General features: G+C 48.9%; 2 protein-coding genes across 2 annotated transcripts; both read right to left on the bottom strand.

Annotated features, from left to right (window-relative positions):
- Positions 1-321: 321 nt before the first annotated feature.
- UCRPA7_1850 (putative dipeptidyl aminopeptidase b protein) lies at positions 322-3030 on the bottom strand (the record flags this gene model as incomplete). The annotated part of the gene is made up of 1 exon (XM_007914429.1): positions 322-3030. One exon carries the CDS (start codon positions 3028-3030, stop codon positions 322-324), a length of 2709 nt encoding a protein of 902 aa, XP_007912620.1.
- An 852-nt stretch (positions 3031-3882) lies between these two features.
- Positions 3883-5467, bottom strand: UCRPA7_1849 (putative glycoside hydrolase family 79 protein; the record flags this gene model as incomplete). The annotated part of the gene is made up of 6 exons (XM_007914428.1): positions 3883-4404; positions 4455-4666; positions 4714-4745; positions 4797-4865; positions 4918-5352; positions 5439-5467. The coding sequence occupies 6 exons, from the start codon at positions 5465-5467 to the stop codon at positions 3883-3885; spliced, it is 1299 nt and encodes a 432-aa protein (XP_007912619.1).
- Positions 5468-14277: the final 8810 nt, after the last annotated feature.

The raw sequence follows: 14277 nt of genomic DNA, 5'->3' as shown, positions 1-14277 counted from the left end.
AATCGAAGCAGGGCCACAAGAGCATCAGAAAATGTGTCCGCAGAAGGGACATTGTTCTTTATACAATACTAAAGCTTCATTCTGAATCAAAATACCCCATGCAATATATGCTAGATTCGAAGGAACCCGTGACGCCTTGTCATGCCACCCTAAACGCCATCTCCAGTGCAGCGTGCCCAACATAAGCCAATATTCACTACACCGGCAGCTCTCGCCTCTTTTCCTGGGCCTCGGTAGGCTTTGCATTGGCAACTTTCAGCCATTCACCATTAAAAGCATTGACAAGCCAGTTGTTCAGCTCTGCCACATGGTCAGCATCCATTAGAACTCGTCGTAGAAGCCATGCGGGTACTTACTATCGTAGACAATTCTGTTGGCACCGTGGAAGTAGATGCCGTGATCGCTATCCGGGAAGACATGGACATCATAGTTCTCAATCCCAGCAAGATCCAACTTATCCAGAAGCGTGAGCGTGTTCTGCATGTGCACATTGTCGTCGGCGATGCCGTGCATGATCAGGAACCGAACGTTGGAGCCAAGCGCAGTGACGTTGCTGATCGCAGTGTCGTCGTAGCCAGCCTCGTTCTCCTGCGGCGTCTTCATGTACCTTTCCGTGTAGATGGAGTCGTAGAACCTCCAGTCCGTGACAGGCGCAACGGCCATGCCGTAGCTGAAGGTCTCGCCCGCATCCTGCTCCAGCGTCTTGAGGGTCATGAACCCGCCGTATGACCAACCCCAGATAGCAATCTTCGATGCGTCGACGTAGTTCAAGCCGGCCCAGTGTTTGGCAGCGGCGATCTGATCGTGTGATTCCCATTTGCCCAAATTTCCGCGGATGAGGACACGGTTGTCCCGCCCAATAAAGCCAGTACCGCGGCCATCGACGGTCACGACTATATAGCCCAGAGACGCGATGTAAGACTGAAAGTCCACCGCAAATCTCTTCATTACCTGCTGAGAGCCGGGGCCACTGTACTGTTGGAACAAAACAGGGTACTTCTTCTTCGCGTCGAAGTGTGGCGGTCGGCGCTCGACGTAGTTCAGATCAACACCATCGACCTTGAGCTTGCCATAGATTTTGATGGGCAATTCATGCTGCTTTGCACGTTCTGCCAGCTCCTTGTTGTCCTCAACAAGATGCTCATACGGTGTGGGGTTGCTTGGTGTGCTCAGGACCTTCTGCCAGGGGATATTTGGGCCAGCGTAGGTAACCAAAGCATAGCCCGCTCCGCTGGAGAAAGAAACGGCATAGTAGCCCTCCACAGAAGCATCTGTGAAAGCTTGTAGATTCGTCCCATCAAGCTTGACACTATAAACGTGGCGCTGGATTGAAGACTCCTTTGTTGAGACAAAGTAGACAAGATTCCGATCCAAGTCGATAGCAGATGGCGCATCTACCACCTCCCAGTCACCCTTGGTGAGCATGATTGGCTCTGGGTTATCTAGTGGGGTGAAGTAAGCGAGGTGATCATTATTCTCATAGATCACCGTGTCGATGTATCCGTCATTTGGACGTTGTTTGTTACCGTCGGCTGGGATGTATCGCGTATTCTGAGAGATCTCGAACCAACCGCCATCTAGCTTGCCGACATCAACAGTTCTCACAGTCTTCCCAGTTCTGGATTCGACATCGACGAGGACCACACGCATGACATCACTGATGCGGTTTGTCTCCTTGATCAAAACCTTTCTACCGGCCCAAACGACCGTTGTGATGAGTCTGTCGTCGTCCGCAAATTGGTCGGATATCTCTACGGAGAAGACATCCCCACGGATGATATCGTAGAACTGCAGATCCACCACTGGGTTATGGGCACCCGCTTTGGGGTATTTGATCTGCCGGACCTCAGGATAGCTCTCCTCTCCGGGCGAGGGCTCTTCACCACTAGGTCGGTCGATGAAATACTGAATGGGGTACTCCGGTACTCCGGTCTCGTTCGTCCTCAGGAAGGCGATATACTTGCCATCCTCGCTCCACCATGTTGCACTTGGACCACCAAGTACCTCCTCTTCATAGACCCAGTCAGGCACACCATAAAAGAGCTCAGGGCCTCCGTCTTTCGTGATTTGTGTAATTTCATTGTAGCCAATCCGTCGCATATATATGTTATTCTCTTTTGTAAAAACAATGGTATCGCTGGTTGGACTCCAGCTTGCGTGCTGAATTCGATCTCCCGGGTTCTTGGGGTCCAGTGGCTCAACACTCTGCTGGTTGACATCCAAGATCCAATACAATGCGGTTGACGAGTGTCGCCAGTTTGACTGGAGGTCTGTAGCAATCAACACCTTCAGCAGATTCGGGCTCGGCTCGACCGAGGATGGCACATATTGTCTCCCGGCATAGATGAACGGGCCGTTCCTCATCAAGGTCTTGCTGCTCGCCAGCTGAGCTCCAGTCGCAGCCACAGCATCCGGGTTCTGGCTCCTCACGTCCTCAACAATAAGGTAGTCCTTGCCCGGCACATCCTTCTCCATCAGCAGCCCATCCTCGCCATCGGCGCCGCGGATCCAGCTGATGGAGTGGCTCTTGCTGTACCAGAAGCCCGACTGCAGCTGGTCCATCGACACGCTCTTGCCGTGTCCACGCGAGGCGGTAGCTTGGGGGTCATGCTCGAAATCGGAAGCGTGCTTGTAGGATTGCGCCGATAGGTAGACGAAGAGAGCGACGACCCAGGCGGCGACGAACACGCCGGAGATGATGATGACCAGGCGCTTCATGCTCTTGTCCATGCGCTTGCCACCGGTGACAGCGGCGGACGCCAGAAACGGGCCGGTCTCGAGGTCATCATCGCGCTCCTCTTTGAGAGGGTCCTCTTCGTCGAAGTCGGAGAGGCTGTCGTGGTCGGCGTACCCATTGCGGCGCGGGGTGGGAGAGGTTCGTCGCTTGGAGGATGATCGATTATTCGACACGCGCTCGCTGATGCGCTCGAAGACGAGACTCGTGGTCGACACGGAAGAATCGGATTCGGCAGACATTCTGCGCACGTCGCCCGCATCGGCACTGTCGATAAGAGGAGCTTGGTCGGGCATGTTGAAGGAGCTCCTCGAGAGTGAATAGATATGGAGGTGTGAACCCTGCACTGGCTGGCAGGACAGTGGCAGGCAGGGGATGCTCAGCAAGCTCGCATCTGACAGGTCTTGGAAGCGTGTGTATCGGTAGGCCGGATGGGCCAAGCGTTCCGCACAGGCGGGTCGAGACGGGATATCGAGGGGATTCAAGCTTAAACGACTACCGAGGAGTTGCGATGAAACCGCATCTTGTCTCAAGGCGACTCTTGTTCCCGCTTGGCGTGCAGCAGCTCGGACACAATTGACGGCAGCCTCAAGTGTCCGGTATCACTTCAGTCAGTGCCGATCGAAAACGGATGTGCGCTGGATGTGGGGAGGGCTGGTTGTGACTTCTATTCAAGCCCCAATCCGGTAATTGTCGCTTTCTTTGTTGGCAAGCGGCCGAGGTTTCGTTCCAGCGCAGCAAAGCGCGTGGCGATGTATGAATCAAGGCGCCTTAGCTTATAGCGATGGAGGCTCTAGCCTTGAGTGGGGTGCGTCCCTGACAACATCAGTGCTAGGTGTCAGCCACCAACACACCACTGGTATTAGCCTGACCAAACCCGATTCACACCCGCTAATAAAGCTCCAAACCGAACGACACCTTCTTTTACTGTTTCCGTAACATATTGGCCCGATACGGACATATCACGGTCTTGTTTTCAAGATATACAATTTCCTAGGCCTGCCCTTGAATTCCTCGGTGCATCAGTCAAGGTCTAGATGCTCTGGTCTGGTCTACACAGACATCGAATCTTCAATTCCATTCACCATACATACATGCTCTGCTCTCTCGCAAGGAATCAATCATAGACACTTATCCACGCATTGACCTTACCAGGACAGCAACAGTGCCTGAGTCGCCTCAATGTCTAGAGATAAGCTCTCGTCCTCAACTTGCATTGTCTCCGTGTCGTTCTTTACCAGTACCTCTATACCCTTTGTCCTCAGCGGCCAGTCAAGACCTGCATACGTGATGTTTCTCAATGCGCCTCCGCTTGGCCCAGTCAACTTCTTCACCGTTACGTTCTGGCCTGACAGTCCAGGTAGGGCCAGGTTCACCGTTTCGCATGGGCGAGTCGTGTTCAAAGTCTGGAGCCACAGTTGTTGGTTCAGGAGTACCACCTTGGCCAACGTTCCGTTGGAATAGCCGGCATACGCTGTGACGTGTTTATTGTCGCTGCCAAGTTCTTTCACTTGTAGAGCGCATGTCGTGTCGGAGCCTATGAAGTCGGCCACCAACACATGCCCATACCAGCCTCCGAGCACATGTGCCCGCGTCCCCTTGATAGTCACAGGCTGCCAGGCGGCGAAGGGGAACGACCGGCCCATTTGCATGTTGATTCGGGTGACGTTCTAGCTCAAGATCAGCCGACATCTGTATACGGAAGGGCGGTGCAACTCACAATGCTCATTGCATGCAGCATCCAGTCCACCGTCCATATCGCCGACCCCAAGCTTGCAGACAGATGGTAGTCCTTCCCGGCATCGGAGCTTCCGAGGGCGCTGCCAACTTCGTCGATGATGAAGTCCCAGTTCTGGTCCTTGGCCGCCTTGACAAAGGGGAGGAAGTAGTCATTGGTCTTCTTGACCGTATTTTTGTGATTCAGTAACATGTCTACAAGGTAAGTCAGTATATAATCTCAAGGCATCCAGCGCACCTACCCTGGAGATCATCGCCAGCGTATCCTTGGTAACTGTTGATCGTTAACGTGCTGATTCATAATCAAATGGCAAGAACCCCCTACTAATGTGCTGCAATAGATTGTACTTTGCTATAGTCGACTATTCCCTCCGTCTTGTTCAAGAACTTGTTTCTATTATGGTTAGAATAAGGAGTATACAAAACTTGATGGATCTTTCACTGACATCTTCCATCTTGCTCTGTCGTTTTCAGAGCTTCGGTCAAATATTTGAAACATCCTACCTTCTGGAAGATTGGTGATGTTCGATGCAAACAGATCCATGTTTGACTTTGCTTCTTTGGCGTAGTTTTGTGCCGTGTAAGAGTCGTTCCTCCAGTTCTGAGCCGCAAAGATGTCGACTTCGTTGCCAATCTCCACAGCCTGCAACTTGTCGGGACCCATGGTATCCAGCGAATGCTGGATGAACTCCACGCTATTTGTATAGTTTGTTCCACGATGCCGAGCTAAAGCGTACGCCATAATGTACTTCGTGTTGTTCAGGGTGCCAAGACCGTCGAACCAGGGAGCGCCAAATGTGATATTTGACTGGAGGCCGCCGCCCTTCCCATTCGGCCATGCAGTTGTCTTGTTCTGATGGAGGTCAAAGATCGAATGATCCCTACATATTGTCAGCCATTCACCCGCCTTCCGTAGACAAGGAATTGCTTTCTCATACATGGAAGTGCCCCCAATGCGAATAATCACCGGTGACCCCGTCCGTTTGGCGATGGCATTAAAAAGATTCTGTGAGAAGGGCTTGGTGAAGTCTGGGAAACTGGTCGATTCGATGCCAAACCCAGGAAAGGCGTGGTCTACGGCCTTGCTTGCCCCTGATGGTACATTTCGATAGGCTGTGATGTTGACTGCCTGAGCACAAGTAATACTTGTCAAGCTGAGAAGTTGAGAGAGTCGCATGGTGTCGAGGCAGGGTCGGGGGTTGGGATAAACAAAGAAGAGCGCTCATTGCACTTTCATAGCATGTGCAGTCTGAATATATAGATTGACTTATTACTACAATGCCATGATGACATCAATTCTTCAATTGTCTACGGCTCCCGGTAGGGCGATCTTCGAGATGCTCGCATCGGCCCATTTCGTAAGCTGGTAATCAACGTATTGCTCCTGTTCATTATTTCCCAGCATTCCTGTAGATGTTCTATGCATAGAATACGATCATCATTCTCACCTCGCCGATCGAAGGATTAACAGTTATTAGGTCATCGCCACAGATTTGCAAACTTCATCGGAGTTCTCGAATCGAGGCCGCCATTACCTGGCAGCGCGTCACACCAAATCAAACCAATCGGGAAACCACTGACCGAACAGCAAATGATCTAACCAAGTGTAATGACTGCCCGCACTGTCTTCAATAAATATCGTAAATTACACGAATCCGAGGGCCTCGCGATCAAATGTAGTCAGAATAACCTTAGCAGTCAGCATAGCCCTGCGTGGCAAGTTGGTCACTCAATTGCTTGTGAGTTGAAGACTCGTGGACGAGTGTCTTTAAGGGCTTATGACTGATTACAAATGTATATAATCTCATACGAAAGTAAATTGCCATGTTCCTCTATAAACCTTATCATTATCTTAGCCTGCATAAAGCGACTGGCAGGTCTAAGTAGTGGCCCTCAGACGCTCAAGAACATATTCACCCGCCTTCATCTTCTGAAATTTGCTCACTCCCACAGATTCCTCGGGCAATGGCTCCACATCCGCATCATAGTTGATACTGAAGAAGAATGGCACACTATACCTGGCCTCGCTGCCCTTGATCGATTCCTTGCCATCGATGACATCTTTGACGGGCCGACTGACGACCCTGTGAATCGTGGACTTGTACACTCCATTCGTCCAGCGCATCAGAAAATCGGCGATATTCACTGTGAGCGTACCGGGGCGCACCGGGCACGGCCGCCAGATAGGCTTATTCTCTGTCAATGGGGATGGTGGGAAGAGAATCTCAAGCCCTGGATGTGCTGTTGAGAGGAGCAGCGTGAAGCACTCATAGTCTGTGTGCGCGCCGAGGCCGAGCTTCTTCTCCTTTCCGGCCAGTTGTGCCAGCGACTGTGCCGGATAGTACAAGAGTCGAAAGATTCCTCCTGGATGGGTGGTGAGGCCGTCAAAGTATGTTTCCTCGAGGTTAAGGCTCAGAGCAAAGAGACGGAAGAGGTGTCTTGCCAGCGAGAGTACTTGGCCGTAGTATGTTGCAAGGGCGGGCTTAAATTGCGGCAGCAGAGATGAATCTGGCCACACATTGCATCGGTCTGGTTCCGCTGGTGGCTGACCGTCCAACTCGACATACGAATCACTGGATGTTGAGGTAGGGTCAAGGAATGGCTCGTAGCCACAATTATATCCTGCCTTTTGGTGAGTCATAATGTCAAAGTAGATTGGACTTAGATTTGATCCATACCTTCTTTTGTTTCAACCTCTGAAGTACTGCTATTGTCATCCGGATTGACATATGTATCCCCCCCTGCTTCATAACCTCGAAAGAGCTTATTATGACGGATATGAAGGGCATCCTTCTGAGCAGGGGTCAGAGTGTGAAAAAATGCCTCGGCTTGACCTAATATGTCTGTGACAGCCGACTCTGCAATACCATGGTTGCTGATCTGAAAGAAGCCAGATGTTGTGCATGCCTTCCTTATCTCAGAAGCCACTGCTTGACGGTCTGCAAGTTCGGGCGAGAATGATTTGGTAAGGTCAATCAAAGGAACAGATGGCAAAGCATCTTCTGGAACGCCTTGGGGCGGTTCCGAGATTGCACCGGCAAGACGAGAGCGAAGTAGCTCTTGGGCTGCGTTGACCTCATCGATGATAGTAGACATCCTCGAGGCGTTATTGTGCCTTGACGACAGCTGTCCCAGTGTTGGTCGAGCTGCGGAGCTGGAAAGCAATAGATCTGATGTACTAGTTCGAACTTGGATTTTCAGGGTTGGCTTTCGTCTCGATGAAGAAAGGGGGAGTGTATCCTAACAAACGAAGGACGGATGCTCCAAATTTATAGATGTTCATTGAGAATGCAGGAACTGATAATACTGATACCTATTACGCGATCTTGAGTCCTTCTACCATTGCTTAGTGCATGTAGCAAACCCACCCGAAAACTCGCCCGAGGTTCTCGCCACCAATCAGATGCCTCAAATACTCTAAGTAATCGCGCAGATATCGGCACTAGACCGCTTCGGCTTAGTGTTGGCAACGAAGCACTAACTAGATATCGCCGAACCGTCCATAGAATTACTTGCCATTTGCAAACTTAATCATTATGTGACATGTAGACCTCCATGGAATCTCGTGCTCCTCGCATCACTCAGAGGGCCCCTCAGTCTTGCATAAACTGTGCCCGACGGAAAGTGCGCTGCAACAAACGAACACCATGTTCAAATTGCATCCGGCGCGGAGAAGTATCAAGTTGCTCGCCCGAGGCTGTCATTACTACAACTAATAAGCAAAGGTATCATTCATTGGACACTTCACATCTGGAGTCTTTAATGCTGAACCATTCTAGATCTGATAATCCACAAGTCTACAACGGCTTACACTATGAAGAATTGGTGACCGAGAATTTGTTTCTCCAATCTAGGTTGGCAGCTGTCTCTAACAACCCTACTGCTCCACAAAATACATTCAAGCCAGACTTTACTGTCCATGAGCATGTCAAAAAACTTTTTAATGCGACCGAATGCAATGTACTGTCGGATCATATTGCAGGAGAAACGTACATCAAATTCCCGACACGGGCCTTGAGCGATGTGCTTATTAACTTTGCTGGAGAAGAGACAGCATGGAATCACTTCGCGATTCACGTACCAACTTTCCGCGAAGAACATCAGCAATTCTGGGAATCGAACTTGTCTGATGCACAAAGACCTTGGTATGATGCTGGCTGGTTATCAGTTTATTTTAGCCTTCTTTCGGTATGTGATTACTGCCAAATCTGTCGGTTTGATTCTCACATTACATACAAGGCAGTACTTTGCTTCAAAGGAACCACTGCGATGACGCAAGTGGCAGAATTGGATGGTCAGAAGGCAGCTGATTATTTGCGACATTGGTACAACGCGGCAATGTTCTACCTCTACAAGATAGACTTCGTGCGAGTGCCAAATATCAGGGCAGTCCAGGCTATTGATATCCTGGGAGACGTTTTTGTCACTGTAGGTGAACCGCAGTGCTTTTCAACTTTGTGGCCGGTTGCAATCCGCATAGCACAGAGCCTGGGTATTCATGACGAGAAACGCCTTGCAGGAAAGAGTCATTTGGACGCCGAGATGTCCCGGAGATTGTGGTGGAATCTGGTAATCTGTGACTGGTTCGGACGAGCCCTCATCTGCCGGCGGAGCTGTTCCTTGTTGTTGACGTTGAATAGGTTGCCAGTGCCCTTTCGCACTCCGTGCATTCACCCTGACGATTTCACTGTAAATCTTCCCTCGTTCGAGGACGACGATGAATTGATGGGGAAGACTTTTCCAGACAGAGATGCGGGTTACCCGAGGCCTGTATACTGGCTGATTATCATGGTAAAGGCCGCTCAAAGCTGCTATACTCTCTACAATTTGCTTCGAAGTGGCACTTGGTCAGAATCTAACGCTGCGATGCTGGTATTTCAAACGGATGAGAAGATTGCGGAGTTGCTTTCGCAATTGCCATCGTGGTTTGGTCCTGACGAGGATCAACAAGCCGAAACCAAATGGTCCACAGCCGACTCCACGTGGATCAGAACGCAAAGGACCCGAATTTACTTGATGGCTTACGAGACCCGCATCAATATCTACTCCCTGCTTCTGAGTCTTAAACCAGGCGCCAACGGTGCTCTCTCGCGAGCCAAATCGATTTATCTGGCATCCTCGCGAACTACGTTACACCTATCACTCAATCTTACAGACGAAGTCGCAAAGTCTTGGTAGAGTAGTATTGATCTTTTCTATGCGCTGCCGATGTTCTAATACAAGGCAGGTACAATATCACCAACATTTACTCGGCTATAATGGGCCTCATTACCGAGTTATCTCGACATCCGACTGATGAGCAATTCGATGAGGACAGGTTGCTTGTTTGGCAGGGCCTCAGAATCCTGGAATCATTTGAGGACGAGAGTCGACTTGCGAGATCAGCCGTGGTTATCCTGCGTTCGAACATGAATGGCACGCTGTTCTTGGAACCTTGAGGTTCCTCTTAGGTTTGTTCAAGGGAGGTAGAGTCGAATTCAGCATGTCTACGTTCTATTGAAGCGTGGTCATATGGTTTTTCTATTTTCCTCTTTTAACAACGCAGACAACTGATAGTGGTTGGCTTGGAAACAACGACATGAATATTCAAAGTCTCTAGCATTCTGTGTGATGCCATCACCAATCATCATCGTCTTCCTCCTCATCTTTCTGATTTTGCTGCTGTGCTGTCACCGCTACGACAGATTGTGGACCATCGAGCGTGCAACTACGCGACATGTAGTACACTACGTCCGGCGCCAATAGAAAGAAACTATCCTTTCGAGGAGACTCAATTGTTGTAAGATCCATACTGGTAAATTTTCCTTGATAATAGTCCTGAATGCGCGTCGAAAACTCGGAACCGGACCTCGTGACTTTCAACTTGTCTCCTGCTAGTTCAACGTTCCATCCTATTCTTTGAAGATCTGCCCTTACACTGATCGGAAGTAAAGAGTCCAAGTTAGCAGTACATCCTGACACTTTTGAATGTTGTTGATGCGGCTCCTCTTCAAAGTCTTGTATAATATATATTTCTCGGAAATCTGTGAAAAAAGAATGTGCGAATGCCCACAAGTATCCATGGGTGTCTCCCTTGCCAGCTAAACACCTAAACTGCCACCACCGACGAGGAAGTGCAAGGCGCCGAATAGCTGTCTTGATGCGGACATCACTGTAGCCGACAACATCCTTCACGTTGAAAATGCTAGATTTCAGATAATTAAAGTCGCCATTCATCCTTCCCCAATTGCTAGACGTCTCTGATCGAAATGAGGGATCCACTAATACCATCATACTCGGAGACGAAACTCAAGTGTACCAAAATCCATTTCCGTCTTCAGAGGTGAGCTCTCGCCGCTCTAAGCTGAGCGAGCCCTGAGCACCGGGTGAGCAACCCTAAGCTCCAGCTGACGCGGACTGAGGTTGGGCTGAGCTGTAAGAGCTGGCCCACTTTTAGGATCTCATACCCCTGTAACAACCATGTAAAGGCCCTCTATATGGCTTTAGGTCCTAAAACCGGGAATATAGCCCTGTTTTTGGCCTCGGTTAAAGTTTCCACAATCAAAGTAATGATGTGACCGAAACTGTGTCGCAGCCTCTGTATGATTTATCTTGATTGTAAACCCAAGGTAGCGTGATTTTGACTCTAATAGCAAGGCAAATATTACACTGTGTCAAATCTGGAAATGATTCTATGTGCTCAAGATGACAGTATGGCTTATAGAGTAAGAGCTTATAGTGTAGGCTTGTAGAAAAGGTAGTGTGAAGGGAATTCGTATTGATTATCTGCAGTCTCTACTGTACAGTAACCGAGGACAAACTCAAACATATGCTCCTAGCAATAGTTCCCCAGTGTGAGAACTGCCATCACTGATATCGAGTTAATCTATAGTGAATATCTATGTAAGATTAGGATGCCTTAACTTAAGATATAACTAAGGTTCAATACCACCTAGACAGTGTAGATCAATATGTGGCTTATGACAATAGCAAACATTATATGGATATTTCTAGACCCTATAGATCGCTTGGGAGAGGTAGGATCTAAGACTACCCCCCTGAACCTGACAAACCCGGAGATATCGGTTGAAAAGATGCTAAAACTGTCAAAGTGGGACTATTCGACAGTACTAGAGGATTCCTCCGACCATTGTACGTAGGATCTTGTATCTACCGGCACCACCGATTCTCTGTCCCCTGTGATCTAAGATATTAGCTGAGCTGAGGAGAGAGCGAGCTCCGATGGCTAAATTAAGCTACAGTAGTAGAGGTTGATGTCTAGAGCCTGGATAACCGTCTCGTGGCCTTTCACAGATGCCCACCACAGCGGTGTCCGCCAAATATATCCGGCCTATTGATCTCGATCTGGTTTGTCTTGAGAAGCAGCTTGACCACTGCCTCGTGCCCTCTGACTGCTTTATAGCCTCTTTCAGCAACTCTCGACAGCGGTGTCTGGCCATACCCATCTGGCCCATCAACATCGGCCTGGCCCGTCTTGAGAAGAAGTTTGACGATCGTCATGCGGCCTCCTATAGCTGCCGCAGAGTAGAGTCCCTGGAAATCTTCTACGGTTGTATTGATTCTGTTGGTGTAGAATAGCGCAGATGCTAGCTCATAGCCCTTCTCTGCCAGATATGAACTAATAGCCTTTTTCTTTGAGAACTTGAAGTGTCGCCCCAATAAAGATTGTCGACCTTCGTTCTGAAAATAAAGATTATATATATGTTTGAATATGTCATTGGCACCTTGCCGTTTTCTTTCGGCCTCTAGGAATACTCTGACAGCCGAATCACTACCAGTGGCCATGACTGCAAATAATGGCGGCCTATAGCGCTCATCTCCAGCATCAAGATATGATAGTATAGATTGATAAGCTACGATCATATACGATAGATTGTTCTCTGCCAATATGTAGAGGAGACTTGCCATACGCTTGTAGCGGCATACCTCATACTTCTCAAACAGATTGCTGATATTGATCCAGCGGCTAAACGGGAAGTTGCTGATAAAAGCTTTTTGAGTGATACCGCTGCCTTGTGCTAGATCGGCATGGTAGAGTATGTTGCGCACAGCATATTCCATGAAAGGAAACTTCTCCACAGCCAGAGAAGCGCCATGATATATATGCTCTTGCTAAAATTCGCGTATGGCTGGACAAGCCAGCGTTTGATGACTAATTGGCAAGTGTCTGAAGATGATTCAATAGCTATTATCTTACTCGGGTATAATGAGAATGATTGGTGAATCCTAGGGGCTGTCTTGTGTTCGGCATTTGGTGATTGACTCGGAGAAGCTCCGGCACCGACCGGAGTTGGATAGCGATGAGATAAGGTTTCGTCGCGGTATTTTTAGGCGAGGCGTAGCAATGTAGGCGGTTGTGTTAGCTTGCCTGTTTTGCTAGTGCCCCATGTTTCTATTTAAAGCAAGTTTAATAGAGGTCATGCTGGGGGTCCTCAAATCCAGGTGCTCCTCAAATGCCACCCATACACGCAGTGTAAACAGGGTCTCCGTGGAGACGGTAGATTAAGCCGAGAACCGTAAGTCTGCTAATGCCCAAGGCAGGGCAGAGACGTTTACTCTGTCACCCACTCATATGCATGCACGGAGGCTGGAAAGCTAAGAGATGAGCCGGAAGGAAGACACAGGGAGACTGCGATTAAGAGGCTAGAGGAAACCTTTCATCCAGTGTATCACGAACCTTGCTTTGCATGCTTATGTATATCCTTAGAGCGCGTAGTTGAAATATAAACAAGGCCCCTATGAGATCGCCTACGGTTGACAAGTCTCCAATCAGAATCGACGCCCTTTCAACGCTTAGTGGCATGCCAGTAAAGTCGGCCTGTGTCAGGTTCAGAGAATCGTTCCTCTGGTTACGGGTGTTTTCCCCAAGGAGCAGTGTATTTCTCGGAGGTCTTGCGCTAAATATTCAGACGTCTTTGCTTGTATAAAAGTCGTATATGATAAACTTATTTCTGGCTTATAATACGGCCGTCGGCAGAGATTAGGGTTTGCTTCCGTATACTATGGTGCTATGATCAAACAGATCAGTACGTATATATCATAGTTGGTTCGTAATTAACATACGCTTTAATATAGGAACAGTTGCTCCTCTTCTTTACGATATCTTATATCTTGACAATCAATATAGTCACTTCGTCTTTAGACTATCCCAGTATCTTTATACCGAGATATAACCAGTCCATCTAGGCTGTCTTCAATAGAAACTTAGATCAGAGCGTCAGGTTCTTTAAACCTAAGGTCTCTAGGCCAGGAGCCACATGGAATGGTAACAGGTTCTTCGACAATGAGAATGGAAGAGAAGGATGATAGTGTAGAGAAGGGGTTTAAGCTTGAATTGGGTTAGTCCTGTTGCCGGGCATGTGGACACTCATATGATATCTGTCAACGTCACCTAAGTGGCTGGAGATACCCACCTCATCCAGCAGAAGACTGTGGGCTTCCGACGGAGGACCTGGCTTTACTCTAATTATAGTCCCCTGCTTACAGTCTAAATATAAAGGTGTCCTGATCTATCGCCGCCAGTATTCCGGAAGCCTATTGGATCACATATTGGGTCCCAGAATTGCCACCTTTTCAACGCTGAATGGCAACCCCCAAATGCAAAGTCTGGCAGGGCCAGCTGCAGGGAATCATCTTGACACTCTCCGGATACTGTACCATTCTGGCTTCTCTAGTTGCATGTGTTTTCAAGAGCCTCCTACACCGTCAAGGCAGGTACTCTCTCCAGCGGCTGGTCTAATATATAAGGGCTTCTACAGTACGCCAACTACTCGAACTTGCTTCATACAAGATCATGATAAGGAGGT

Source organism: Phaeoacremonium minimum (assembly GCF_000392275.1).
Source record: "Phaeoacremonium minimum UCRPA7 unplaced genomic scaffold PA7_03_scaffold_134, whole genome shotgun sequence".
NCBI lineage: Eukaryota > Fungi > Ascomycota > Sordariomycetes > Togniniales > Togniniaceae > Phaeoacremonium > Phaeoacremonium minimum.
Note: the sequence above shows the minus strand (reverse complement) of the source record. Positions and strands in the feature narration are given on the sequence as shown.